Raw genomic sequence first — 27,968 nt, 5'->3', positions numbered from 1 at the left:
CACTCTGAGGCACGCTTTCTTTAAAAACTCCTTCCTTTCGAACCTTTTTCTCACTCGTCATCCCTCTTTCTATTTGCAGCCGTCTGGTGCAGCGTGAACAGGGACTGAGCATGAAGATATTCGACTACACGCCAAGACTCCTGACACTCCTCACTTCTTTAACTCCTTCCCCTCCAGCCCTAAAACCTTTTTTTCTCCTCTGTTTCACCCACCCCAATCCCCACAACCCCCAAACTCCCTCAACTCTTTTTGTAAGTACATGTTTACATAGTGCAAATGAATGGTGTCAACTGCGGTGAAAATTGAACAAACAGTGCATTTTACAACGTGAGATTACTAAAACATGTTTGCATCTCATCATGGTAGTTTGCTGGATTTCAAGATTGTGGATTACTTCATGTACATGTTTCTAATAGCTTTGAGCCACTGTAAGGTGGAGATTGTCATGTAGCAAGGACCCCGAAGGTTGAGTTTTCCATGTAGCAGCTTTTCAGTAGTCAGTTTGGGAATGCAGCTGATCACCACAGATAGCTCATCTGTGTAGCTGTCACTTTATAGTAGCTGCTTATTATATCTGTGAATATATCGCAGACTTTTGTTTATTTATTTATTTCATAACTGACCAAATTACCCTCGCATCAGCCATGACATTAAAATGAAGACTCGAAATACCTAGTTGACAGATTAGTTTGCGTTCTCAGGAAAACGGAGAAGTCTTTAGCTAGCTGTCCTCTCTTATGGATGTTATTTACCCAAAGCCATTTAAATATGACATTTAGCCTAGAATTTTATCTGGGAAAGTGAACACTGGCTCTGAATAAACAAGTGATTTTAATATGAGAGAAGAACCACTGAAGGGTAGAATAATGCGGTCATTTTACTGTACAGTTCCAGCTGTTCACCAGTTCATGAATAGGAAAGAAACAGATGTGCTATTATAGAGCAGTGGTTCCAGTAGTAACTTTAAATCCTCACATAACAATCAGTAGATGACCCCATAAGGCCACCTTTTAAGGTTAATAATCTTATAATGACCAAGTATATTTTATCTCCTCCATAATTTTCCGATTTTGTTGCCTTCGTTTGTTCTGTTCACTCTCTTAATCTCTTTTACATTCACTCTGTATACAATGGCTGTTCTGAGGGTAATGTCTCTGATGGTTTACTGGCTGTTACACGGTACTGTTTCTTTAAAGCACAGCTAATCCCTGTGAAGAATGATGTCGTTTTAACCTGGCACCAGTAGAAGAAGGCCAGCTGATGTCAGTTCTTCTCAAGGATTTGCATGTGTAGATGCTAACACAAATTCCCGCTGGTGTTTTTCGGTGTAGTTTTATTTTAACTAAACACATTTAAGGGATAGTTTCTGACGCGACACGCCCGCTACCTTGAGAAAGCGACTGCTTAGAGAGACAGGCAGCACTTCAGTGTTCTCCATGCAGATAAACACGGTTTGATTTTTGCCTTCTGTTCATGCATTCCTTGTCTGAATTGGTGATGGGTTGCTTATATTAGCTGTGTAAGTCTAGTGGAGATTGTACATATGAAAATGTTGTTCTGTTATGATTATATTTGCCTTTACTGACATCTTTTAGTGCTATGGTACAAATCTTATCCTCAGTGAAAGTGGCAGTAGCTTCACAGGTGCTGCAGCTTCTCTAACCTGTTTGTTTGAATCCAAATAGCTACCATCCGAAACAGATATATGAAGAACACTGAATATAAAGCCTTAAACATCACCACATGGTTGAGCAGGTAAAGGATTTTAAAAGGCAACTTCTTTTTGATGCATTTTAAATTCCCTGTAAGCAGAGAATTCCCCACTTTCGGTGTAGACATCAGATTGTGTTTCATTAATATATGACATTATTACCACGATGACAGGTCTATTCAGCTATTGAACATCACTGAAAGAATAGCCTTGAATTTGAAATAAACCTTCACAACACTTAGCATACTGTAGCAGTTAGATGAACCACCTCGGCATTAATATCTCGAACACGTGATCACATGTATTGCCACTACTGAACCCACCTTTAAGTGCAAAAAAGTCAATGAACAGGAGGATATTATGGAAAGTTACAGCTCTCGCAAATTCCAGGACATCAGGGTGAAATGGAGGACGGACATATTCGACCTTTACATTAAAACCCAGATGAGCTTATTATTCGGACGTGACATCAACGATATTGTTCGGTAAAGTCTGAAAACCGGCTGAGTTCAGTCTTCACTGCACATCAGCCCACACACACTGTCAAACAATCAGATTAAAAAAAGCACAATGTAAAAATGAGTGAATATTGTGACTTAAGCATAGTAGAGTATATTAGAGGTCAATGAGTATGATGAGAGTATGTAGAGATATATTACTGTCTAACTGGGTAAAGACTTGTTAATGAATCACTGCTCCGTTACAGCATTATTCTTTCAAAGGTGCCATCTTGCCATCCACCTCACTGTTGAGTCTATTCTCTCTTCACCTGTGAAGACAGCGAGTCTGTCATCTGCTGGCACTGTGGTGGCAGTGAGCGGGGATCCAGCTACACTGACACTAATGTTGATTGTTACCTACTTTTAGAACTCCGGGCTGCGCTCAGCGGGGCATGACTGTGTGACACGTGGAAGTGTTGAACATTATTACATATATGGTAACAGAAATATGTATAACAATAGGCTTGTAGAACAGGCATGCAAAAGCAGTATTGCATTATCTGTGAAAATGTATTTACCAACCTGTGAGTGTCTCTTTTAAAGGTACCCTGTGGAAGTTTGGACCACTAACAGCATTAAAGAGCAGAGATTTCACAAATATAGCAATGAATGTGTTAAACAGTGTATGATTTGGGCTATAAAGAGATCTGCTTTGTTTTATAAGGAAGAAAGCAGCGTAAGAGGGACTATTGCTGTGCCACTTATCATCTAACTTGTTGTTTTGAAATGGTCCAACTAAAATGAAATTTGCAGGGTTTAAGAATAAATCTAGGTGCTAATCTGGACCTGATAAAGTTTCAAAACCAAGTCTTTCAGAGGAATTCAGCAATGCAGTGACTTCTGCAATTATCTGACTTCTGAAATTAAAGTATCAAAACCTTAAGTAACTAAGTAGAGACTAAGTTGCAAAATACAAAAAGTACATTGATCATGAGATGTGTCTGTCGGTTCTCCGTCATGCAAGTTAAGGTAGCCTTGAAAGCTTGAAAAGAAGACCACTTAAACACTTAAAGTACCTTGAGGTGGTCAGGTTTGACTCGATCTGTTAATATAGCCTGTATAGTGTATGCAGTTACTACATTAACCCCACAAGGTGAAAGGTTACCCAATAACCACCTGCTTAATATTAAAACCACAATACTTTGACAAGAAAACTTCACAGGGTACATTTAACCTCTCACTTGTTGGAACAAAAACCCCAACATATACATATATATCTCAAACTCCAATCCTATTTGCGTTCAAGAAGGAGCTACTGTATTCTCAATACAAACAAAGCCATATTGCATGGATTAGTGTTTACATATAAGTGATTTACTATACTGATAGCCATAGATTTACAGTACTCAAGCCTGGCTGAGTGCAACCCACATGTTCTAATTAAGGGATCTCCCTTTGTGTACATTGTGCCCAGCTTGGCTGGGTTGTGTATATGAGATCGATAGTAAGTGAATGGTCAGAAACACCAGTACTGTTTCCTGTTGATACATTCCTGAATGTCCCTCAGACTGTGCAACCTGTTCTTTTTCTATCCTCCTACTTCTCCGTGCAACCCGTGCTTCGTCATACAATGAAAGAGTTATGCCACTGAAATGTACTGAAGCATGGCTGAGCAGAATGTTTCCTGGTAACATTGTGAAAAGACGGCAGAGGACCTACAACATGTTGAGATCAGGCCTTCTGTAGGCGTGGATTAGTTTATGTAATTGTTGTGATACTGGTAAACAGGAAACATGTCACCTGGTTTACCTCAAGAAACCTAACATAGACACCATAAACGTGACACCATAGACTATACATAAAAGATGGTCATAGCCACCATGATGTCACCAATCGGTTCTTGCCTGTGGCTCTATGATGCCAGCCAGACTCCTTTCCTTCCTCCTGCAAGTGCATGATGGGATGCAGGCCTGATTCACAGAATCGCTCAATTCAGTTAGTTCACCTTAAACACAATAGCTAGCCAGTGCCAGTCTTTTCACCCAAGGCAAACACTCAAAAAACTAAAGTCATGAGAGAATGGCATTAACCACAATGTTGGTCTTCGGTTTTTAAGATGGGTTCTTAAAAATGATATCCTGAAGGTCATCAACAAGTTTTAGGCATATGCAGTGCAGCATTTGTCTCCACCCTGCTCTGCAGATACATCAGACAGAATGTATTTCACGAACCTGGAGCTCCTCTATCTAGATCCTTTGTAAAACCAACTCAACCTGGCCCTAAAGGCACAGAGTAGGAAATACAATCTGCATGGGTGATCATGACCTACCCTACCATCACAAGTATTGCAAACCAAAGAAGCACTTTAAGCTCTACACAAATGACCTCCTTAGCCATTGCAATATATACCCCAACTACTCTGAACCACTAGCAACCTTTGCTATGGTGACTGAACAAACACCTTAAAAAGAACTTCCCAAGAACACCAGAGTGCAGCTGGCATGAACCCAATATTTGGCTTCCCTTGCAAGGTAGAACCAAGTCTCATTATCTGAGATTTCTATATAAAGACTGCTCCCTTTGCCGTCACTCAAGACATGCAGGCTACATCCATCTTTTATTTAGAGTCTATCCAAGAGAACAAGCCAATCAGTAATTTGCCAAACTGACCGACATCATGGCCATAACTCTTCCTTTCTATGGCTGTGTTCTTTTCTATTCTTCAACTGAGTGCATGTCAACTGAATGTCCAGTAACTTCTTTGCTGTAGTATTAGGCAATGCTACTCAATGGGTTTTGTGCATTTCTTACCTTCTTTGTTTTCTAGTATTCCTATGAAAGAGACAGAGACTTAAATCTATTATATAAAATATATGACTAGAAAAATGGCATTCAAGAATGAACATAACTTTTATGGCAATGTTTAATTAAATATTAATTCTTAATGTATGTTTCAGTAAAAAAAAAAAAAAAAGCTTTCTCTTCTTAAGTGTAGAGACTTATTGCAGGGATGCAAGTATTATATTTGGTCTTTAAAGAATATCTTGTTGAAATTCTAGATGATGTAGAGTGATGCAATTCAATAAAACTATAAAACTGAAAACTGTGCTGTATGGCTTTGATATTAAATGCTGCTGGTTATTGGGAATTGTGCTTTTTCTTTTCCTTCCTGTGTAAATGTTGTGGCAGATGTGTGATTTGAACTTTGAGCCATAATATGGTAATGTTCAGTCTGCATGCACACTACAAAAAATAAATTATTATGGGTTTATCTGGTGTGAAACCTATAATGTGGTAAATGTTTCCCTAGCATGTGCTCCAGAATAGCTTTACTCAGAAATACGTTGGACACAAAAACTTAACACTGGTGTTATACATCAATCATACAGAACAAGCATAGCACTACATTAGCTAATCAGCAAAAATGTCCATCAATGTCTACGTACAACTCTCAACTCAGTGCAAAGTAGTATTTAGACACCATTTAATCACAAGTCATTATCTCTCTTTTTTCCCACAGTGTGCGTTTTGTACTGTCTTCCTCCCATTACCGCCCCCCCAGTCACGGCCGCCCCTCCCTGATCCTGATCCTGCCGAAAGGTTTCTTCCTGTTAAAAGGGAATTTTTCCTTTCCACTGTTGCCAAGTGCTTGCTTAAAGGGGGTCGTCTGATTTTTTGGGGGTTTAAAGCACCTTGATGTACTGCTGTTGTGATTTGGCACTATATAAATTAAATTAAATTGAACTGAATCCCAACAGGACACCAGACGCAAAACCTTGTAGAGCTATTCAGCAGTGCTGTTGAGCAAGTTAATTATAAAGTTAAATATTCATGAGGTAAGCCATTAAATTAGTAAAATAAAACTGCAGACCAGTAGATCACTGGGGGGAAAACTGAGCATGCTTCTACCAGTTGGTGAGTGGCTGCAGGAGATGGTTTACTCTTCCTTGCTCACAGTTTTGGATGCTGAACCCATAACATCCTTGTGATTGCTTTGGATAGGTTATTGCTTTTATATTGTGCGTAACCCCCAATGATTCAAAGTGCAGGCTGCTATTCAAACAGAAAATAAATAAGTAAAATAAGTTTACAATTTGCTTTATTCAGTTGTCTTTTTCTTTTGTCCAGTAAAATTAATGTCATGAAATGGCTGTGTGCAGGCAGGAATAGGACCCAGACGCAAACAGGACTTTAACTCAAAATACAGCTTTATTCGCTGAATGGGGGAAAAGGTGATACAAAACTAAACTGGGAAATTCATAACTAATCATACGGAGAGGCACACAAGGAAACACAGCCAAGAGGGAGGATGCGACAAAGGACTGAGGGAGACGCATAAACACACAGAAAGATAACAAGGGACGTGAGAGCACACAAAGAGCGCAGCTAGCACGAATAATCACAACTAGAAAGGCCAGGACCAAACACAACATGACCTACACCAGAGGTTCCCAAAGTGTGGGGCCCACCCCCTGGGGGGGGCGCGGTATGAAGATAAAAAAGAAGAAGAAGAACTCTTGGCCACTGCTAGCTTAATGGACAGGTTTCTGATGGAGCGCCCACGCAAACGCAAAGCAGGAGATGAAGCATCGGCAAATATGTTTCCAAACCAACTTCCTTCCAAAGACTAGAAAATATGGTGAAGCATATCTTCCCTTTGGCTTCACCTGCACAAGTGCAAAGGTAGGTCTCCCCTGCAGAATTGGTTTTCCCTTCGTCGGGAGCAGCACTGGGCTCTTCAAATCACGGAGAAACAGTATCCGACATTCTTGATTTTTAGTTCACAAACACTTCTTGTAATAACTAACTACTCCTGACATTTTGGAGATGTTAGCTCTTTATACAGCAAAGTTACAGCGGGATACAAATAATATCAGGCTGATCCTGCCACAATTTGTTCCCTTGGTTCAAATCGCGGACAAACGGTATCCCACAGTTGTTTGTTTTTTAACCCATTTTGAAAAATGTATTGATAGCAATGTTGAATATTATTACACAGGAAAAAAACAACTACACATAAAATAATCACACCGTGACGCCTCTGCCTTTCTAAATGGAGGGACAGTAACTGCGTGTGTATGTGTAAGCGTGTAAAAACTGCAGATAGAGACAAAATACTGTTAATCTTACTATCTTCCATTCTGCAATCTCATATAAACAATAACATGGTGCACAGCGTGACGTGGAAAAAGGCACATGCCTTTGACATTGCATGACGAACTCTGTATTCCTCGTCCACACGTAAACGCAAAAAAAGGAGTTTTAAAAAATCTCAGTTTTTGGTGATTCGAAACATCGTTTACATGTAGACAAAAGGTCCAAACGCATAGAAACAGCTGCGTTTTCAAAAATACCCGTGTAGGTATGGACGTAGCATAACAGAGTTAGTAGTTACTTGTAATATTACTTGTAATTTATTGCAGTTTACTTGTATTTGCTTAATTGTTTACTAAATGTTTGAGGTGTGAAATAAAATGCAATGGAGTTTGAAAACAAAATATTTTTCTTGTAAAACAAAGGGGGGCCTAGCAAAAAACGTTTGGGAACCACTGACCCTACTTACACTGACGGGAGACTATCAAAGTAAAACAGGAAGTGCACAGAGACGCAGACTGGAGAGGGAGAGAGACAGAGGGAGCACGAGGGAGAGCACAGACGTGTCGGGCTGGGGAAACGTGGAATAAAACACGAGGGGAAACAAGAACTCACAGATACGCAGGGGGTAAAGACACGAGGGGAAATAACAGACTGATCAAAAATGCATGAAAATTCAAAACACTGGTAATTAATACAAATGTCAAAATGTAGGGGTTTTTTTGTAAGACATTAAAAAAATGACCTATTTACACACAAAAACCAAATATTCACGTACAGAAACATAAAATTATCCTCTCTCCTGAATTCATGTTGCAACCTCAAGCTACTGTTGTGGCAGTCTTTTATGGCTCCACCAAAGGCCTACCCACATATCAGCAGTAACAGGCAAGCAGGAAATGATGAAAAAGATTTATCATTTTAAAAAAAAAGGTAATGTCTCATTAACACATCCCATTTGGCCTGCATGATAATATTTTTTAAGTTTTAATGGCTCTTGATTATTTATGTTGCACTATTGAGAATATTTTTACTTTAATTAAAGTAGAATCTATTCAAGAAAATGTGAAAAAGGTGCCGTGTGTCATTTTATAACACTCTACAATATTAAGATAAAGCTCTATACTAAGCTTTGTACAGATAAAACTAAGTGTAGAGTTTTATTTAGGGCGTTAAACTGATTGTGGCAGTGTGTTATAAGACTGTAAGCACAAACTATAGAAAATACCTGAGGATTTCATGTCAGCAAGGCAAGAGGTACGGACATAGATAATCATATAGCAAGTAGGAATAATTATCCCAAGTGAAACTAACATCCTGTACTTGAGGAGGGAGACATGATTGCTGGCTTCAGTCCTTTAAAAACCATAAGCTGCAAGTTTTGAAAGGCTGCTTCACTGATCCAGGGTCATCTCCATGTGCTGTTAAAGAGCCATAACTCACCATCGGTTATTTCACGTTTATTCCCCACTGTCTGTTTCTAAAAACGCTCGGACCATCAAGGGACGTGGAAAAGTCAGATCTTTCCGAGGAGCTGCATAACAGCGATGGTGGTGCTCTGGCCAAATATGAAGGCTCCACAGATGAGCATCACCACCCCCCAAACCGTGAAGATGACTCTGGAGGACAACAAGTGGTACCAAGTGGTCAACAAATGATGGGACTTACTTTCAGTAACATCCTTCAACCCAATCTTAACTCACTCAATGAAACAGATGGTGCAGCAGCACTGAATTTAGTCTGACCTTTACTCGTGGCACTAAATAAACCAATCATCACGTTTCATTTTACCCTTTTTGTCTTGCTTTACTTGCAGACTGTGCCGTAGGTTGTACTGTTTCTTATGTTGCTACAGTGCAAGTGAGAGAAAAATTAGGAGTCAACTAATGGTTCTGTAGCCCTTAGAGTTTTGCCAACTTATCGCACCATTATTAACAGAGCGAGGTCATTACAATTAACAAAAAATCTGAAAATGTTTCTCCAAAAGTTTCATCCTTTTAATATGCATGTGCCAGCCACACATAGGTGGGTTCATAATTGAGTTAGACACAGATACAGCTTGTGGATTTGATTTATTCTGAGGAGGAATCTCTGAATGAGCAAACCAGCTGACAGACAGGTTCACATCCTGAGACCTGCGACTACTATTAAAGAATTCCTTAAAAGGTTGAAACCACAAGATTAAAAGTTTAACTGAAACTTTACATTCCAGCCATACACGCTTAGAGGATTATATTCATGCATTTATCTCTCTTAGTTTCAGCTTTCTGCACGAAAAATTTTGTGTAAAAATTGGAAACACGACTATCATCATCTACAGCAACTGTGTCAGAGGATGTTAATCATACTATGAATATTTTATCAAAACAGCAGCTTCAATGTCTCCAGGTCATCAAGTTAAGTTTAGTTGCTCCTATTAAGTCACTATTTCATAAGTTGTCTGACAACAGAAAACAACAAGAAATATGGAGAGCATCAATCCCACCATAAATGTAGAAAACACTGTAGCTGTGTTAAAACACAGTATGAGGGGACACAGAGAGCACAAAGAAAAACGCCTAGTTTTGGCCTTCCTTAGACAAATTTCTGATGCATAATGATGTAACCTATGAGAGCAGTGCTGTGATAATACTTAATAAAGACTGATTTCTAACAATCCCACTAATGAAAGGACTTCATTGAATACACAGGTTCTGTTTGCCCTGCAGCTTGACTCTCAAGTGTGTCTATAGTTGCCCCAACTGAGTCACTGCAGTTTAGTTTCTCTATGTTATCATCAATTTAGCAACTATTTGCCTTACAAAAGGCAACAGGGAGTTAATAAATTATAAAAAGTTAAGTGTGATTTGTACTTTTTACATCAAATTCTCAATGGATATAGCAATATTATCATTTTATGTATGATAAAAATCTGGTACTGTGACAGTCCTGCGTTAGAACTCTTGATTTGCATCTTGATTTTACCAGATGTCATCCCAAATTATTATGGATTTATGAATTAGTCAGCTGAGTTGTCTATATCGCTTCTGACTAGATGTTTGCTAAATTAATCACTTTAGCTTCAGATTCCGATAACTTTATTTATCCCCATGAGGCAGTTGAGAGTACAGAGAGCGGCACATACAGTGAAATAGAATAAATGCAGGAAAAAGAACAATAATGATCATAATGATATGGTTGTCACACGAAAACAACTTGAGATATAGTGCAAGCGTGAAGATCCAGTCAAACATCCATGCAGGCATTTCAGCTTATTATGCAAACTTCCTTCATTCTATGTCTCTTCTTTGGATTACCTTCCATCTGTATATTTGCATTACATTATCATTTAAATGAAGTTTTTCCCTCACCTGGTCTTACAGGACACCGGCTCTGACTGCATGGCAAACATCAAACAGAGCCCTGTTCAAACACAAACACAAAGTTTCAACAGCACACGTGAAACATTGGTCATAACACGCATCAATAACCAAGAGCGCTACCTGGGAAGATAAAGATGAAAAATGCGCTGATCCCTCCGATCACACTGATGACCTTGCTGATGTCTGGTACAAACACAGCGATGAGCAGCGTCGCGGTTATCCACAGGACCGTTAGCATGTAGCGGCTGCGGCTTTCAAAGTCTACCGTGACCACGCCGCTGCGTCTCTGTCGCCAGCTCAGCAGCAGGTCCTGGATCACTGATCTGAGGAGCAGAAACAGATGCGTAGCCACACACTGTCTTTTGTAATTGAAACATTGCACCCTGTGAAGACGATTTAGGTGCTCGCAGTTTGTGTCTTTGCCCTCACTTCACGTAAGAGTTTTCAAATGTGAAACTTTGCTTTAACTGAGAATCGCTTCATTTAAATGGAAAAGTGAGCCAAGTTAACAAGATTCAACTGAAGAGTTGCTGACCTGCCGAGCAGCAGGGTGATGGGATAGATGGTGATGATAGAGATGCTAAACAGCAGCCTCGCGATCAGCATTAGGACATCGCTGCTAGTGTACGACATTAAAATGTCAGGCCTCGCGTCCTTTCCAAATGTCAGGAACCCATAAACTCCTGCAACAGAGAAGTGTGAAGGTTTACAGTTACCAACAACTGCAGCTTATCTGCAGCCACACAAACAATGATTTATAATCATTTCACGAGTTATTTAAAAAAAAAAAATAGATATAAAACTTGGGTAAAGCCACCTTGATGTAACTCATTGCTTTATGAGGTAATGGTTTTAATCCTTGACTTGAGTGTTTTGGGGCATCACCAGCTTTTTTTATGAAACCCAGCGTCACAATGAGTGAACCTGAATGAAATATGAAGGTTGTCCTGTAGAAGCAACTCTGAAGTCACCTTAAAATGCCTAAACAGGCCTATTTGTGGAGTTATTTTGAAGATTATTTTGAAATTAACTTTGTGGTCACTGAAATTCTGTTGATTTTGCAGAGTCACAGGTTTTAAAAAAAAGGCTTAAAAAGCAGGCTGACTTTGTCCCAAAATAAACTGAAAATTCTCCTCCCATTCAGTCACAAAGGTAGTCAAAACCTATGGCCTACCCTTACTCTATCGTCTTTCTTATTATACATAGAACTACAAATTACAAAATTAATTGAATGTTCAAAAGAGCTTCCAACTAGCAGATAAGATAATCAACCTTTTAAAAAGTGTTTACAAAGGCCATCAACTCTGGTCATTTTCCCATCGCCTTCTAAAGAACTCAACTTCTTTTTTGCAACCGAAAGAGTTGCCCTCTGTTGGCCTCTGTGAGCAGAGTGAGGATTACTGTCAGTTCATATTTTTTGTGTATGCGTATGAGGTTAAAACTTGTACGTGATCACAATTTCTTTCCAGAATTACAGCCAAGCTGAGCCACATTCAGAGCACCTCAGATGGCTGCAACTCCCTGAGCCTGGTTCTGCCGGAGGTTTCTTCCTGTTAAAGGGAGTTTTTCCTTCCCCCTGTTGCCAAAGTGCTTGCTAATAGGGGGAAATATGATTGTTGAGTTTTTCTCTGTATGTATTATTGTAGGGTCTACCTTACAATATAAAGCGGCTTGAGGCGACTGTTGTTGTGATTTGGCGCTGTATAAATAAAACTGAAATTTAAAGCAGTTCTTTTTTTTCATTGGGCTCAACAAGAGTTTAGTACAATACATAGGAACCAAAAATGGAGTATTTGATGAGTAGTTACATATTTCATCGGATGTAATGTATATTAACTGCATAGCTGTATCGTATGTAACTGCAAAACTAAAATAAAGTCCATCATTAGTGAGATAAAATCAGTATTCAAGTAATAAAAAACGTGTATAAGAGTATATAACACATAAGATATGAAATATAACTTGGGTGGGTTGTGGAGAGAGGAAGCAGAGGAAGTCATTTGACCTGTGAGGGAGTAAATGACGAAGCAGAAGATCATGGAGATCACAGAGATGAAGACCCAGTGAGAGAGCCGCTGGTTCTCCAGGCTGCTGTAGATGGCGATGGACGCCTCGTGACACTGAAACCAGCACAAAGATGTGAAATTCAATCACACTTTAAGTATAGAAGGAAACAGTAACAGTGCCCACAGTCAGACAATCCCCTGACACATTGAGCCAAACGCTTCAACCAGGGAATAGTCGCTGGTCAGACTGCATGTCTCTGTAACAGTCTGCGTCGGATTATTCTCCTCTCTTTGGATCTCATAGTTCAGGCTGGTCTTATTATGTCTGATGTTACTGCCAGTGTGATGAACTGAGGTAGGAAATAAAAGAAGGTGCACGGGCTGTGTCAGTGGCACAATAGGGCTGAATTAATCCTTCATAGATTTCAGGATAAAGACTCTTGTCCCTACTTGATCCCAGCTGCCACCGGGCAGTGTAAAATCTCGCTTCCTTTTTCCTTGCCCTCCCTTCCTCTCAGGATCTCATCAGCCCTCTATTCAACCCTTTGCCCTGCAATCACTCACCCTGAGGGAGCGTGTCTATGTGTTTGTTTGAGAGGACATGCATCAATCCTCTCACACTTTCGCCTCCTTTTATTAGATCCCGCCACCAGCCTTCAGGGGTTACCTTGGCAACTTGGGAAGTTACACATCAGTCTGTCCTGCTTGAGACTGACAGAATGATCTTTTTTCCATGCACTCTGCCCTGCTATTAAATATGAAAAGCTCACTCTGCGGCGCTCCCACGGAGCACAGTGAGCGGCAGCTTGCTGACCTTTACACTGAAGTTAAACACACTCTCCTGAGAAGCCTTAAAGATTAAGTGAGAACACCCACTCTCCAATATGAGCCATTATATGCTACATAGAAAGTTCTATATTACATCAAAGAGCAAAAAAACACACACATTGTATTGGGCTGTTTCCAGCCCAATACAATGGACGTGAATGATACGATGTGAGAGTGTATTTAGCCAAATAATCTATACGTTTTGCTGATGTTAAATTTAGCTAGACATTATCAGACATAAACATTTCCTGAGGGAAATATCAGCTTTATACACAGCTGATCCACCTAATGGAGCCCTTGCAGTAGCTTCATTTTATATTCCAAAATCTAAACATCTGGCACGCACTGAGTCAATAACGCTGAGATGTGCATCCTCACATCCTCACTTCTGCTTGCGTCGAGATATTTAACACCCTCCACCTGCCCGTCCGCCTGATGCAGTAAGAGCACTGACAAAGCACTGACAGCAGTTTTAAAGCCTCTTTTTGGTACGTGTTGAGCAAACATCGTGCATCTCAGACTTTGTCATAGCTTGGCCCTCTCGCTTGTAATACGCCCCAGTGGCTAAATGGTAAGGCTGCATACCTCATGACCTTGGCGCCTATACTTTCCAAGCACCTTTGGTGTAAATATAGATGGATTTGCTTTGGTTTATTTCTGTAACCTTGTGATTCCCCAAATCTCTGTCATAAACCGATTTGCCAGCTTCTGTGTGAACGTAAAAGTATGTGACTTGTTTTGGCATTTTAATTTTATCTGATGGCCGCAGCAGTGATGCAGAGAGGCTGTCCAGGAAGAGTGAGGGCCATGCCAACTATAGTTTAGCATTATTTTTTAACGATAAAGCTCTATTTTGATTCCTGAGACTTTATGGAAGAAAGAATCAAGACATGGAAGATTTCTATTCTTATCCAACTGCAACTACGGTGCTTCATACACGATAAAATTACAGGATGACTGCTTCAACATTTACACAGTCACATCTGTTTTTGGACAATGGCACATTTTTTTGCCTACATTCACCAAAACAGTTGATTTTAAATGAAACAATCTGTGTAACTGAGCTGCAAACTTTCCGCTTTAATTCAAGGGGTTTAACAATAATTTTCAACTATTTAGGAATTGCAGTCATTTTTATACACAGTCTCCCATCTTCAGAGGCACAAAAGTGATTGGACACATAATTTCAAATAGGGATTGTTTTTAATGCTTGAAGGTCCTTTGCAGTCAATGTGTGCCTGAAGTCGAGAACCCATGGACATCATTAAATGCTGTATTTCCTCTCTTGAGATACTGTCGGTGGCCTCTAATGCAGCTGCCCTTAGTTGCTGCTCATTTTGTGGCTCTCTGCCTTCAGTTTTCTGTTCAGTAATTGAACAAAATGTTCTGGTCTAAATTCTTTGTCCTGAGAAACTTGGGTTGATTTTGCACTACCCTTTAAATCTACCACCCAAGTCGTCAAAGTCCTAAGATATGCTTTGAATCATTTGCTCTGTGAAAAGCCATCTAATCTGTGTTGCAGCATTTGGCTGATCTGAGCAATCAGTATAGTCTTTTTCCACTTCACACTTCATCTAACTTCTAAAAACACTAGTGGCCTGGTTCCACTAGCAGCCATCCATACCCATGCCATAACATTCCTTCCACCATGTTTGATAGATAATCTTATATTGTTCAGATCATGAGCTGTTTCTTTCCTTCTTAATACTTTTCTCTTTCCATTGTTCCAATAGAAGGCAAACTGGGTTTTATTTTAAATAAAATTTTAAATAATTCTATTTTTTTAGCTGTGCCACCTGTTTCAGATGTTTTCTGGCAAAATCTAATCTGCCCTTCGTGTTCTACAGCAAGATGCAAACAATTGCTTTGCATCTTGCTGTAAACCCTCTGTATTCATATTGATGTTTCTTGATTGGAGACTATGATCCACTATGTTGGTATAAAGAGTCAAAATTACAAAAATTGTTATTGCTCCAAAACATATGGACCTAATGCCTTTAATAGCCCCGGCTGCCTCAGTCTCAGTGTCCTCAGCCTTAAAAGCACAAGAACAAAACAACACTTTTCTTGTTATTTTCTGAAAGTGACATGGCAGCTGTGTCTGTATCATTTACAAACATAAGACCCATATTTTAAATTACAGCAAATTATCACATGTCATCTAAACGCATTCTCTCCCATTACGTTGGTTTGTATACATCTACAAATGTCAGCTAAATTAAAACCATTGAGCCATTTATCAAGCTTTTTGATTGTAAGAGCAGTACTTCAGATTTTTTTTCCCACTCACATTAAGAGCAAACTTTAACCTTATCTCAAGAAATTTGGCTAAAAAATTAAATTAATTCCTCCACTGTTATTATCTCAGGCAAACAATTCAAATTCTCCTGCAAAACAACAAAACGCTGTACTTAACCCCCCCCCCCCCCCAAAAAAAAAAGCTGAAACAGAAACTAACACAGAACACATGACCTGGTGTTTGTTTGCTATCTTTCCAGTACAGCGAGATCATTTATTTGCCAATGTATTTCCACTTTGTTACCTTTATACCTTTTGTTTTTAATTTCCTGTCTTATTATTTATTATTTTTGTAAATGTCCTAATCGTTTTGCAGAGGCAAATGAGTCATGCTTTTTACCATTTATCTCAATGGTTTTGGGGGCAGAGACATCAGAGCCACATATCTAAAGCCTTTATAAATACTGAAGTCCAAAATATCTGCAGTATGACTAAAAGACGTTCAGGTGAAACATTATGAAGACGTGGCTCATTACCTGCTTAGAAATTACTTGCATATTTAGCCACATATATACACTTCCAAGCAGTTTTTCCTGCTGATACATTACGTACTCCTCCACAGACAGCTGTGCTTGCACTGGCCTCCAGCCTTAAGGCAGCACGACGATGCAAACACATGTTATCCAAGTTTTAGATGAACATAAACATCAACATATTTTAAATTGCTGCACTCACTTGGAAACCAAAGCAGATGGTCGGGATGACACTGAACATGGCGGCCCAGGAGTTCATCCTTAAGGAGGAAACACAAGAGTCATTTTCATGGATTCACAAATGCCACCGGAAGAAGAATTAGTCTATTATTGAGGCACCGCTGATAATGCCATGGCATTTAGAGACTCTTCACTCTAGAGTTACTCTGTCAATCACAGGCAAATGGGTGATAAGAGCTGCCGAGTTAAGTCAGTGATCCAGACAGAGCAACACAGGGCTTCAAGTGGACAACTGCGTCTGTCCTAGTGGCCTCAATTCAGACAGATTTATGAGGAAGCTTTACAAAAGCCATATTTCCTGGGTGCAACCTCAATATGTGGACTAGCTCTGGTGATGAAGTATATTTACGACACATAGATGATAACTAAAAGATGAAAACTTCATCATCAAGACTGAAAAGAGCATTTAAGAGAAGAGTTAGAATATGTTTATTAGAACTAGACAGGACTGCTGATGCCTACCTAACAGTCAAGAAACCCCTTTCTGCAGCACCCCCTGGTGTTGGGTGCCAGTATCAAAAATGTGTCTGCATAGAGTTCTGTGAAGAGGAACGTTTTCAAAAGAACCTCCATTGGCAGCAATAATTTGAAGTGATTGTTTTCCATATGACTTAATCAGTGTCTCACATTGTTGTGGAGGATTTCTATCCCACTCTTCTTTAAAACAACGCTTCATGGATGGATGAAGTTATATATATATATATATATATATATATATATATATATATAAACTTCATCCATCCATCCTTAACAAGGTTACCGGTGGAGCCGGTAGGTTACACTCTGGACAGGTCATTTGCACCATTCACACCTATGCCCAATTTAGGATCAACTAAATTAACCTAACCTCACTAAATGCATGTCTTTGGCCAGAGTACCCAAAAAGAACATGCAAACTCCACACAGAAAAACCCAGGACCCTTTTGCTGTGAGGCAGCGGTGTTAACCAGCATGCTACCTGCTACGGTCGCTCACCTCTAGTGGCTCTCCCTTAATGAGAGAGTTCCAGGTCTGCCTCATGAGCTGGAGCTGAGGTGTGTTGCAGCTCGTCAGCCACGACTGCCATCTCAAACCGCCACGCCCCTTCCACGTCCCCCATTTGCCAGAACTGTGAGCTACAGTGGTTTGGGCAGCAGGCGGCAGCTGTGTGTGAATTTAAACTCTGTGTAACTTTGACTTTCTTTCTTTGTTGTGAGTAAAAGTATGCCTTTACAGTGTTAATAGTTAATCACAGTGGAAGCAGGTAGGGGTGCTCTGCCATTTTTGTTTCAATTGTTTTCTCCTGTTTTTAGCTGGACAGGGAGCTCAGCCACTGTATTCTGTTTTTGGCTCGAGAGTTCTTGATGTGTTTTCTTAGTTTGTTTTGTTTTGTTTGTTGTTTTTGGCCTTGGAGACCGTGAAGAAAAGAGCTTCCCTGTGTTCATCTTTACTTTAGTAGTTTTGTGTAATAAATCACGTTTAATGACACCTATTTTTCTTTTTCACTTTGTTACTTTCTTTCTTTTTTTTAACAAAAGTGGTTCCATGGTGTAGTGGATAATGCATTTGCATTATATGTGAAGGATTTAAAATTGTTTACACTAAATATTATCTAAGAGTGAATCAGCACAGTTCTAAAAATAAAAATAAAAAACCAAGCATTGAGCTGGAGAACTGAAAACAAGCGAATCAACCACAGCATTGATAATTCACTGCACTCTCGATGCTGCCAGTCTGTCCGAAGACCAGTCTGAACCTCACTTCACTTACTGTTGTGACCAGTGAAGCAAGCAGATTGTTTGGAGCCCTGGAACCCATTATTTGTAGCCCTCACACACAAACGTACGTACCCATTGGTGTGGAGAGGGCTGTTGTGAACCAGAACAGAAGGCATGGTATGGTATTTGATGATGATGGCTGTGGTCAGGTAGGTCGCAGCCAAAGTACCCAGAACACTGTGAGAGGATGGAGACAAAAAGCCTGCTTCAGACAGAAATCAGACTGAAACATTCAGTCCAACATAAAATGAATGAGAGGCTTACTTGAGGCTGACCAGGGTCATGTTCTCTACTCATTTATCCATATAGAGACATGCTTGACCTGTATGCTCTGAATAAATGAGGATCATAATCCTCTTCTTTAAGAAAAGAAACGCTGCGGCACCGTAAAGCTGAGTAAGCACACCTCCAAAACACTTTAACAAATCTGAACACCAGTTTTGCAGGCTATGCTACTCCTGAGAAACAACCTTTATACTTCACCCACCACACAGAAACCTCAAAATTAGGTCTGCAACTGACTATAACTTACACAACAGCTTATGGCCTGTGAATGGTGATATTAGAAGGGCGCTTGTAATAGGATTTTGTATTAATATTACAGTAAATATGAAACTGCATGCTGAGCCAAGATGTTAAAGTTGTCATGAAGGCTGCCAGCAGGTAAAAGGTCATCGATCTTGATAACATTAATCTCCTCATTACTTATTGGTTTCCTATATCGTGATCATTTTTCCTAATTTGACAGTTTGGCCTTTGGGTGGCAGCACAGTGAAGTTTTTGAAATAATCAAAAAAGAAACTGTGAATGAAAAGTCTCACACAAATAATCATAAAGAAATCAAGTATTTTTCAGTGGGTAGTTCAGGCATTGTGACTAAAATCTTTTGGATACAGCTGGGTGCAGCAGGAAATATGAATGATACATTTGAACCGTCCATTAGCTGTCATTATCACCTAATTTAAAAAATAATAATAACTACTATAAGTGCCACCACATGTAACACCTGACCTGATGTATTTCTGAATGCTGATCTCTTTGGAGATGGATAATGGCAGGATGAGGAAGAAACAGAGCAGCACCAAAGCGAAGCGCCGGTCCATGTAGAAGTGTTCTGGCATCTCTGACTCCGGAAGATTAGTTACCAGCTCATGCAGGGAGTCGCTCACTGACAGACACAAAACAGCGACGTAACAACACACATATATCACAGATGTGAAAGTTAAATGCATTTTTTTTTAAAAACAGAGAAAATGCAAATAAAACTGCTGTCTAATTCATGAACAGCAATCTGCTTCTACCAATTTCCCTGCTTGCATATCTCAGTTTGGTTTTAAAAAAATAAACTTGAAAAAAGATGTTGCTAAATGAAAGTGCTGAAAAGTCCAATTCAAAACAGATCACAGTGGTAAATGTGCCCAAAAACCTAAATCAAAAACACATTCTTGTGCTTCAATCGCTTTCCTTTTTTCTAAAAAAGTAAAATATGTCTAGAAATCCATTTACAAACTATGAATCTGTGGCTCCATAAACTACAGATGGATGGATTTTATAAACCAAGTGTACAGATTTATATATTTTTCCCACTGGCCCTTCAAGAAAGCTGTATTTTAGAGGATATGAATTATGAATCTATTTCAGTGCCTGTAATCTGGACAGAAAGATTATATACAATAGGATCCTATCATTTAATCACTTTAAATCTGCATTTCATCTTAGAGATGACACGAGCTGAGCAAGGCTGCCAAAACTGCAGTTGCTCTGTGGTTTTGAAATACACTGTTGAACATTTATGCATGTACTGTCTATTTGCATCACTCTCTGAATTATTTTCACTCTTCTAACTGACATTTAGTGCATGCTCACTTCTTTGAAGTATCAAACTGAACTGTATGAAAGAGGCAATATCAGGGCTGTAAAATTAATGTAACAATGTAGTACAAAAGTCTGCACTTCCTCTTCCAGCCACTTGAGGCTGCCTCCAAAAGCAAACTGATCCCCCATGTTTCATTTTTATTAGTAACATAAAACAAATCTGTCACTCAACACAGTTCAATCGTATTTATAAATCTCTAGTTCACAACTGTGACATTTGACATTTGCTGAACAACTGACATTAAAATCCACCAGAAATGTGTCGAATCAAACCTGCAACGAGCTGCAGTGGTTTCATGTTGCTGCAACACAGAGCCAACAGATGCATTTCTGTACCACTGTGTCTGCATTTATCCATTCAAACACAACACAACACTGAGAGTTCGAACTAAATACAGTATTCAACACACTCTGAATAGCTCCTGCTGGCAAACAATGTTGGATAACAGGAAAATGATTTTTTTTAAAAATAGTAAATTTAGGAAATGATGAAAGATTGAAAAATAAAAGTGAACATTAACTCACACTTTTCCAGCTGGTCATCCACTATGACCAGAAAGGCCACAGAAATCATGAAGAGGTTGAAGACAAAACAGATCTCACACAGTTGGCCAATGACATGCCCACATATCTTCTTCACCACCGCCTGGTAGGTGCATTGGCCACTAATGGACGAGGAATAGCCCAGGATAATCAGGCCACTAATCAGGAACACGAGGGAAACCTGAGCAGGTGAAGAAAACCAAGACAATAAGACAATGTTAAATCAACTTCCAAGTGTTATTTTGACTGTGTTCTGCTCAATACATTTAAATGACAAAAGCCTAAATTCAGTCAAACTGAATACCCTTTGTTCACGTGCAGCTCTAGGTCCTGAGTCCAAAAGTGCTTGGTAAATAAAAGATCATCAGGAAACATTAAAGTTTTCTTTTTGCCCGTGCACGTTTGGGAAACATCAGTGTTTCACTAACTTCTGATCAGGTCCTCGTGTCTATTTTTAAATGTATTGCATACTCTGCTGATGGATAACATAAGTGAAACTAATACAATTACTAAATGCCTGCGTGGATGCATGTAATTTATTGGCAGTGTGACAAATGTATTTAATGAATGACCCCATGGAAAACTAAGAAATGCACTGGGTGTCACAGCAACTCAATAATGCACTTAGACATGTAATGGTGACATTGTCAAGATGACCTGTTCATGGTCAAACTGAGAAATCAGAATATGGAAGAAAGGTGATTTAAGTGGCTGTAAATACATGGTTGTTAGTGCCAGAGAGGCTGGATTAGTATTTGGATACTGGATTATGCTGATCTACTGGGAGTTTTCCACTCAATCATCTCCAGAGTTTATATAGAACAGTCTGAAAAAGAAAAAATATCCAGTAAGCACCAAGTCTTGATATGAGAAGTCAGAACAGAATGACCAGACTGTTTCAAGTTGATAGGATGGAAACAGTAATTCAAATGACCACTTGTCTTCTATGCAGGAGAGCATCTTTGAATTCATAAAATGTTAAACCTGGAAGCAGAAGACCAGACCAGGTCTCATTCTTGTCAGGTAAGAACAGGAAACTGATATATGATATCTGGGACTCTCCACCATTTGACCTTAGAACTGAAGGAGCTTCTCGGATGAGAGGTGAAACGTCTTCAAGTAACTTAAAGAAGTCCAGACGCTTTTCTTTGCAAGCTCCTTTGACAACAGGGAACTGAGGCTACAGTTTTCCTGTTCTGGGCTCACCAAAACTGGGCATCAGCGGACTCAGAAAATATTGCCTGGTCTGATGAGTCTTGATTTCTGCTGCAACATTTGAAAGGTAGAGTCAGAATTTGGCATAAACAACATCAAAGCATGGCTCCATCATGCGCTGTTCAGGCTGGTGGTGGTGCTGTAATGGTGTGAGGGATATTTTCTTGACACACCTTTGGCTTCTTAGTACCAGATGACCATCAATTTAAATGCCACAGCCTACCTGAGTACTGTTGCCTGATGTCCATCCCTTTATAACTGCTGTGTACCCATCTTGTGATGGCTGCTTCTAGCAGGACAGCGCGCGATATCACAAAACTCAGATGAACCGAAACTGGTTTCTTGAACATGACAGAATATTCACTGTAATCTAAAGACTTCCATAGTCACCCGAACCCAATGCAAATGACAAGTGTACAACAACTGCATGATCGATCATGTAAATGTGGACCAAAACCTGTGAGGTATGTTTCCAGCACCTTGTTGAATTTATGCCACAAAGAATTTAGACACTTCACAAAGCAAAAAGGACTCCAGCTCCGTCCTAACACGATGTATCTGATAAAGTCTTCAGTCAGTCTATAAACAGTGCTACCAGCTGCAGGTGACTGTGCCTGTGCACACTCTTAACTTTAAGCCTCAACAGTATCCAAATGGGGGATTTGATTTTAACAGTTCAGTTCAACCATCATTACCATGTATGAAGGGGAAATGATCCACAGCAGGGATGTCAAACTCTATACACATAGTGGTCCATATACAGCCCACTTTGATCCAATGAGACTACATGATAAATGTGTAAAATTACAGAAAAAGTTAGTTCATTGCTCAGACTGTCCTGTAATTATAAAATATGACGTTTTTGCAATGGACTGACTAATAACAGAAAAACAGGAACTTTCCTGTTATTTAATTGAGTAATAAAAAATAAAATACAGGTGAAAGTTTGAAATCTATGCACTTCTTTATATTTTCTAAAGCTGTCCAGTGGGCCGGATTCATTCATCTATCATTAGTTAAAGACCAAACTAGAGCTAAAAGTAGAGCAAATATTGGAATTTTGTTAGTCACATATAATTACATGCAAAAAGTTCACTGAATACTAACACATGTTAAATTTTAAGTGTGAGTATTGTGACACCTGTATATTTGTCTTTTTTCTGCCCCTTAGTGGCCAAGAATGAATGGCTGCAGCTTTAAATATGTTTAAAATCTTCACTGAGTTTTATGAGTGCAGAGAGTATCCAGAGAGGGTAAAACAAGAAAAAAAAATATAAGTCTTGAACAATCTTTGCACTGTGGAGTTGCTTTGCTAAACAAATTGCCAAAATTACAGTTTTAGAGTCTGCACATTAACAAGAAAAAGACTTTGTGGGGATTTTTTTACAAACTTTTGGACCACTATAGAGGCCAAGTGAGGAGAACATTTTTATTGAGATAAGAATAAAGTGAATTTTAAAGTCCTGAGGTCAAGTCTAACATGGCCTCTCCTGCCATGTGGAGAAGATCACAGTGTTTTTAATTAATCTCAGAGGGCCCCAGTTTAAAGGAGATAAGATGTATCACTTCCACTCAAAAACCTCCCAGAATCAATAAATATAAAACTGTTATTGCTGATAAATAATCTTTTTAAAAAAAGGTAATTTTGTGTATTAGACAGGACTCAGTGATGCAGGGGGAAAAAAATTCAAAGTGTGAATTTTTGTATAATATGTCTTTCTAAAATGAATAAATACCCACCAGCTCCACGGTGATAGCGCTGTGGATTCCTCCGGCTCTCTCGAAGGCCCAGGGGAAGTTGAGGAGCCCAGCACCCAGAGCGGATTTAAGCATGATGAAAATGGCCCCCACAGAGCCCAGCCGGGGCCCAACGTCCAGAGGTGGCTTGGCCGAGGCTGAAGCCAGAAGACTGATGCTCTCTCTGGCCAATTCCTCCATGCTCCGACCGCCAGGAGACTCACTGCGCGATACTGCGGTGCTCGCAAGTAGACTGCAAACAGGAGCAGGTCACTTGGATGCTGGGCTTGCCTCTCATAGGGGCCCACTGAGCAAGGTGGGCCGGCTGGAGAGCGGGTGGAGGGAGGGGTGGATCTGCTGCTGCTGCCTTCAGGTGCTGCTCAGAAACTTTTTACCTGTCTTTTAACTTAATCCAATGGATCACTTTCATATTGTTGTTGTTGTTATCTTCCCAAGACTTTCCTCTTTGTTTTGGTTTATTTTGTTAAAAAAAAAAAGGAGAAAAAAAATCGAAATAAAAAGAAGTAATATTTAATCTGCCAAAGGACTTATTTAGAAAGCGTTCAATGTGCAAATTATTTGAAAACAAATGGGGGTTTTTTTTACATTTGTTTTTACCTTGTGTAATAAAAATGACATATTTTCTCAGTCTATATCTTATTCTAAAGGTCCTGGCAATAAAGTAGAAAATGTAGTACGCTATGAAATATGCTCTAACTGAACAGCAATAGTGTGAAATGCCTAACTAACCTTAATAATATGTTCGTAATAAGGGCTAAATGTGGTGTTCCAGTCTGTCTGCATAACTGGTTATGTAGAAAAAAAAGTCAAGTTGAGCTTCTCAATTCAGTAACCTGAATATATACACACAACAACAAACAGCCAGTATGTGTGCGTGGACAGAATTAAAGAAAAGGCTGGAATATCTATGCTAGGGAGCATCTTAGAATGAATCCTGGAGGTTGGGGTCTTTGTGAGGGCTAAATGTCCTTGACTGGTAAAGACAGTGAAAGTCTGGAAACAGAGTGGATGAGGAAGACTAAGACCTGCAGTGTGAACGTAGCCTATGGATCTGGCCTCTCCATTAGTGTTTTCTGCTTGGAGCAGAGGATCAATGGAAGATGACCGTTTTTCTTTGAAAGCTTTCTTGCACGTTCTTTTCTCTAAACATGCCGCCATTGTATCCCCTTTTCCGTCTTCCCTCTCGTTCCCTCTTTTTGATGCTTTTATCTGCTTTTGTTTGCGGTGCCTCATTTAGTAGGTTGTCTGGTCTGGAAGGGGAAGTAAACATGAAGACAGTTCTGAATGGCCTACATATGTCCAGCAGAAATAACATGGGAGCATCAACTTGTAAATTTCATGCACAGGATTGATTCAGGGGTACAAAAGCCAAACCCACTTTGTTTGAACTCATCCCTTCCAAAATTTATATGTAACTTTATTTCACTTGTGAAATTGAGTTTCTTGACTTTTAATTTCATGGATGAAAATGAAAAAGCAACACAAATCAATTTCCTGCGGTGCAGTCACAGGGTAACAGATTGCACCCCGGCGTTTAAAGCCAGCTTTCTGGGAGGGGGGGGAGTAAGAAAGGAGAGAGGCAGAAGCTACAAGCAATTTGTTGATTTGCATGCATAACCCATGTGTTTGGGATTCAGACACTGAGGAAAAGGAAATTGATCTCACAAATTCCTTTGAAAATTAACGAGCCTGCCACCAGGATTGGGCATGGAGATAATGAATGAGCGGAGCTGTTAATGGGGGTCCTTTCACAGCTTAGGTATCACAGGCCTGGACAAGCTCCAAGCAGAGAAATGCTACAGATGCAAGAACGCACACAGCACAAACAGGGAAAATGCTACAAAGCAGCTATAAGATGTGAGGAAGAATCATGGCCCTGATTTGACTCACCAGCTACACACATGGGAAATTAATTAGTAACGGATCCTAGTGGGCACATAAAAGTATCAGAAATCGCCTGATTCAAATTTTTAACCAAAGGTTTGGCAGCACATTTTTAGACGTCATCACTGGCTGCTTTCTGATAGCTTCCAGGTGTATGTGATGGGTAATTCAGATGATTTGGTGCATATTTCTTAAACACGCAGGAGGAAAGCTTACATAGAACGTGGCTGTTGAAACGCTGGGAGAGCTGGAGGAGCAGGAGTTTAGATTTCAGCCAGCGTGTCATGCTGGATACTAGTAGGATGTGATAAGGGAAGAACCAATGGATCATTTGGAGAATTCAGCTCAGAGCCACCCCAGTATATGTTTCAACTGCTCGTTCAGAATATAACCCTACAACCTGGTTGACCCAACAGGAAGTCCTGGCATCTGGGAACCTTGGAGGAAACAAGGGCATGTGACCTCCACTCACCACCAGCTTTCCCAAATCTTGTTAGCACGGCAAGCTGGCTCCGGGGTCATTTCCCAGTTTCCCAAGGTTCCGAGGGAGATTAGTTCTTAAGTGGAGCCATCATCCAAGAAGACTGGTGACAGATTCACAGGCTGATCTGGCCTATTAGGCTTGGATAAAGAGCCAAAGCTCAGAGCCCCCAGCACACCGGCATACATCACCTCTGATGAAATCAGCCTGCATCACTGAATTCAGCCCAATACCAATACTAAACCCATGAGTGGTGTGGAATTAGTCCAGTCAATCTGTGATTACTCCTCGGAAAGGAATGCAATTATTTCTTCTCAGCAGTCTGCCTCATGTCACAGGTTTAACCTCCACTTTTTAATCACTCTCTAGCGCTCGTGGTGACTGGAGCCAAAATGTTAGGTACGTAGGTTTGATCAGTTCTTTGTGATACCTGGAGCACAGTGAAGAGAAAATGTGCAAGAAAATGCAATTAATACAAAGTCTAAAGCTATGATGGCATTTTTAATGCTGATTAAGCAGCTCAGTTTTATTTTTATTCAAATTAGGATTCGAGTCACCAGGACATCTACGTGGTCTAGCAGTTAAAGGTCAGAGCGGGTAAAGACAGGAACAATATAGTCCCCCAATCTACCTGTGGATGGTGACCTTTTGGCACATCAATAAACCTCTGTCTGCCACCTCCAAATGTTTATTGTTGAATGATCAAACATGCCCCCTACAAAAACCTTCTGGAAGCTTTTATTGATTTTGAGCCATTTCCCCAGGTATTTTGCTTTTAAGAAATTACTTTTCACGTAGGTAGCTTTGTGAGATGTGTGTGTGTGACTGAACCATCCTTGATTTTTGGAATAGAGCATACATTTCAACTGCATCCACAGGATGGAAACAGAAAAAGAAGCAAATGCATGATGCACAGCTGTAACCATTGTACCAGTGGTTACAGGTCCTACTGGGACCTACTGGTCCCAACAGGGAGCAGTGGACATTACATAAAAAAGGCCAAAAAATAAAATAAAATAAGGAAAACCACTAATGGAACCACCAAAAGGTTCAAAAAGGTTGTTCATGGAAACAAAGAAAAGAAACAGCAGTTTGCACACTGCTGATTCTTTGCCTTTATCACATCTAAATATGGATATGTGCATGTATTTTTCCATTTGTTCCCCTGCTAATATAAATGTAAGACTTAAAAATGTTGTAATTGGTGAGCAAATCTGCACCTCACCTCAAAGAACTCTCTTTAAGGTGTCAGGAGTGCTGCTGAGTGCATGACAAGTTTATATGAAGCCTGACTACAGAGTGCTCAGCCATGTCTGATGAACTCCCTGGAGTGGTTGAGGTTAACAACTACAGATTTTTACATTTAAAAAAAATCTGCAAGTTTTGCATTTCAGAAGAGTTGGCTTAGTAGATGCTCCACTGTAGATCATATCTTAGAGACAAATTCCAGCTCTGAAAAAAGAAAGCAATGCAGAAGAGTCTTAAACCTGCATTCCTTATAATGGCCAGCAGGGAGCAACTGTTCTAGTTGCCTAATTTACAACCTCGGTAAACAGGTTCCTTTTTTTTTTTTTTTTTTTTTTTTTTTTTTAAATATACAACAGATGTTTATTTTGGACATGATGCTACCCATGTGAGTCATAACCTCGGGTAGGCTTTAGGGTGGGCCAACACTAATCGAAATTGCTAGCCCACGACTGCACAGGGTCCTCAGTTTCTTAGATCCACTTCGTAATCCTCGTCCTCTTATTCCAGGCCTCTTTTAGATCGTCTGCTGGCTCGGTGCTATATTGGCCAGTACTAGCATAAACACAACCTGTGACTGAACAGTCAACCGCCAAGCTGTATTGTGGGTAATTCTAAGAATGAAAAATGTTTTTCCATTGACTGACATTGTGCAGTTTCATAGATCAAACTGCTCTTAAAAAATAAAATAAAATAAATAAATAAATATATATATATGAAATATGCATTATTGAAAAAGAAAAAAAAAAAAATCAGCA

General features: G+C 39.7%; 2 protein-coding genes across 4 annotated transcripts in view; one reads left to right on the top strand and one right to left on the bottom strand.

The window, feature by feature from the left end:
* necab2 (N-terminal EF-hand calcium binding protein 2) overlaps positions 1–4,352 on the top strand; it is a 151,906-nt gene extending 147,554 nt beyond the window's left edge. For both annotated transcript variants that reach the window (XM_076886816.1, XM_014410961.3), the window contains one exon: positions 80–4,352. In XM_076886816.1, coding sequence (XP_076742931.1) covers positions 80–108 — 29 coding nt within the window. In that variant the 3' untranslated portion in view covers positions 109–4,352. The remainder of the gene's footprint in view (positions 1–79) is intronic.
* Positions 4,353–6,341: 1,989 nt separating this feature from the next.
* slc38a8a (solute carrier family 38 member 8a) lies at positions 6,342–23,833 on the bottom strand. Of its 2 annotated transcripts, XM_004564601.2 has the most exons (10): positions 23,583–23,833; positions 20,610–20,808; positions 19,221–19,377; positions 18,282–18,386; positions 16,415–16,472; positions 12,613–12,727; positions 11,143–11,290; positions 10,728–10,930; positions 10,596–10,647; positions 6,342–8,864 (listed from the first exon to the last, which is right to left on the bottom strand). In XM_004564601.2, the coding sequence occupies exons 1-10, from the start codon at positions 23,778–23,780 to the stop codon at positions 8,762–8,764; spliced, it is 1,338 nt and encodes a 445-aa protein (XP_004564658.1). In that variant the 5' UTR covers positions 23,781–23,833; the 3' UTR covers positions 6,342–8,761. The 2 variants fall into 2 exon arrangements, with proteins under 2 accessions (XP_004564658.1, XP_076742930.1); XM_076886815.1 differs by lacking the exon at positions 18,282–18,386.
* Between the last annotated feature and the right edge of the window lie 4,135 nt (positions 23,834–27,968).

This window comes from Maylandia zebra, linkage group LG7, assembly GCF_041146795.1.
Source record: "Maylandia zebra isolate NMK-2024a linkage group LG7, Mzebra_GT3a, whole genome shotgun sequence".
NCBI lineage: Eukaryota > Metazoa > Chordata > Actinopteri > Cichliformes > Cichlidae > Maylandia > Maylandia zebra.
Note: the sequence above shows the minus strand (reverse complement) of the source record. Positions and strands in the feature narration are given on the sequence as shown.

Bases quoted from the DNA above. Each gene is read 5' to 3' on its own strand.
- slc38a8a (XM_004564601.2), bottom strand. From the start codon at position 23,780: ATGGAGGAATTGGCCAGAGAGAGCATCAGTCTTCTGGCTTCAGCCTCG. The intron at 19,378-20,609 runs GTGAGTTAATGT...TGTGTCTGTCAG, and splicing joins GGATGACCAGCTGGAAAAGT to TGAGCGACTCCCTGCATGAG. The intron at 10,931-11,142 runs GTCAGCAACTCT...TCTGCTCCTCAG, and splicing joins ATCACCCTGCTGCTCGGCAG to ATCAGTGATCCAGGACCTGC.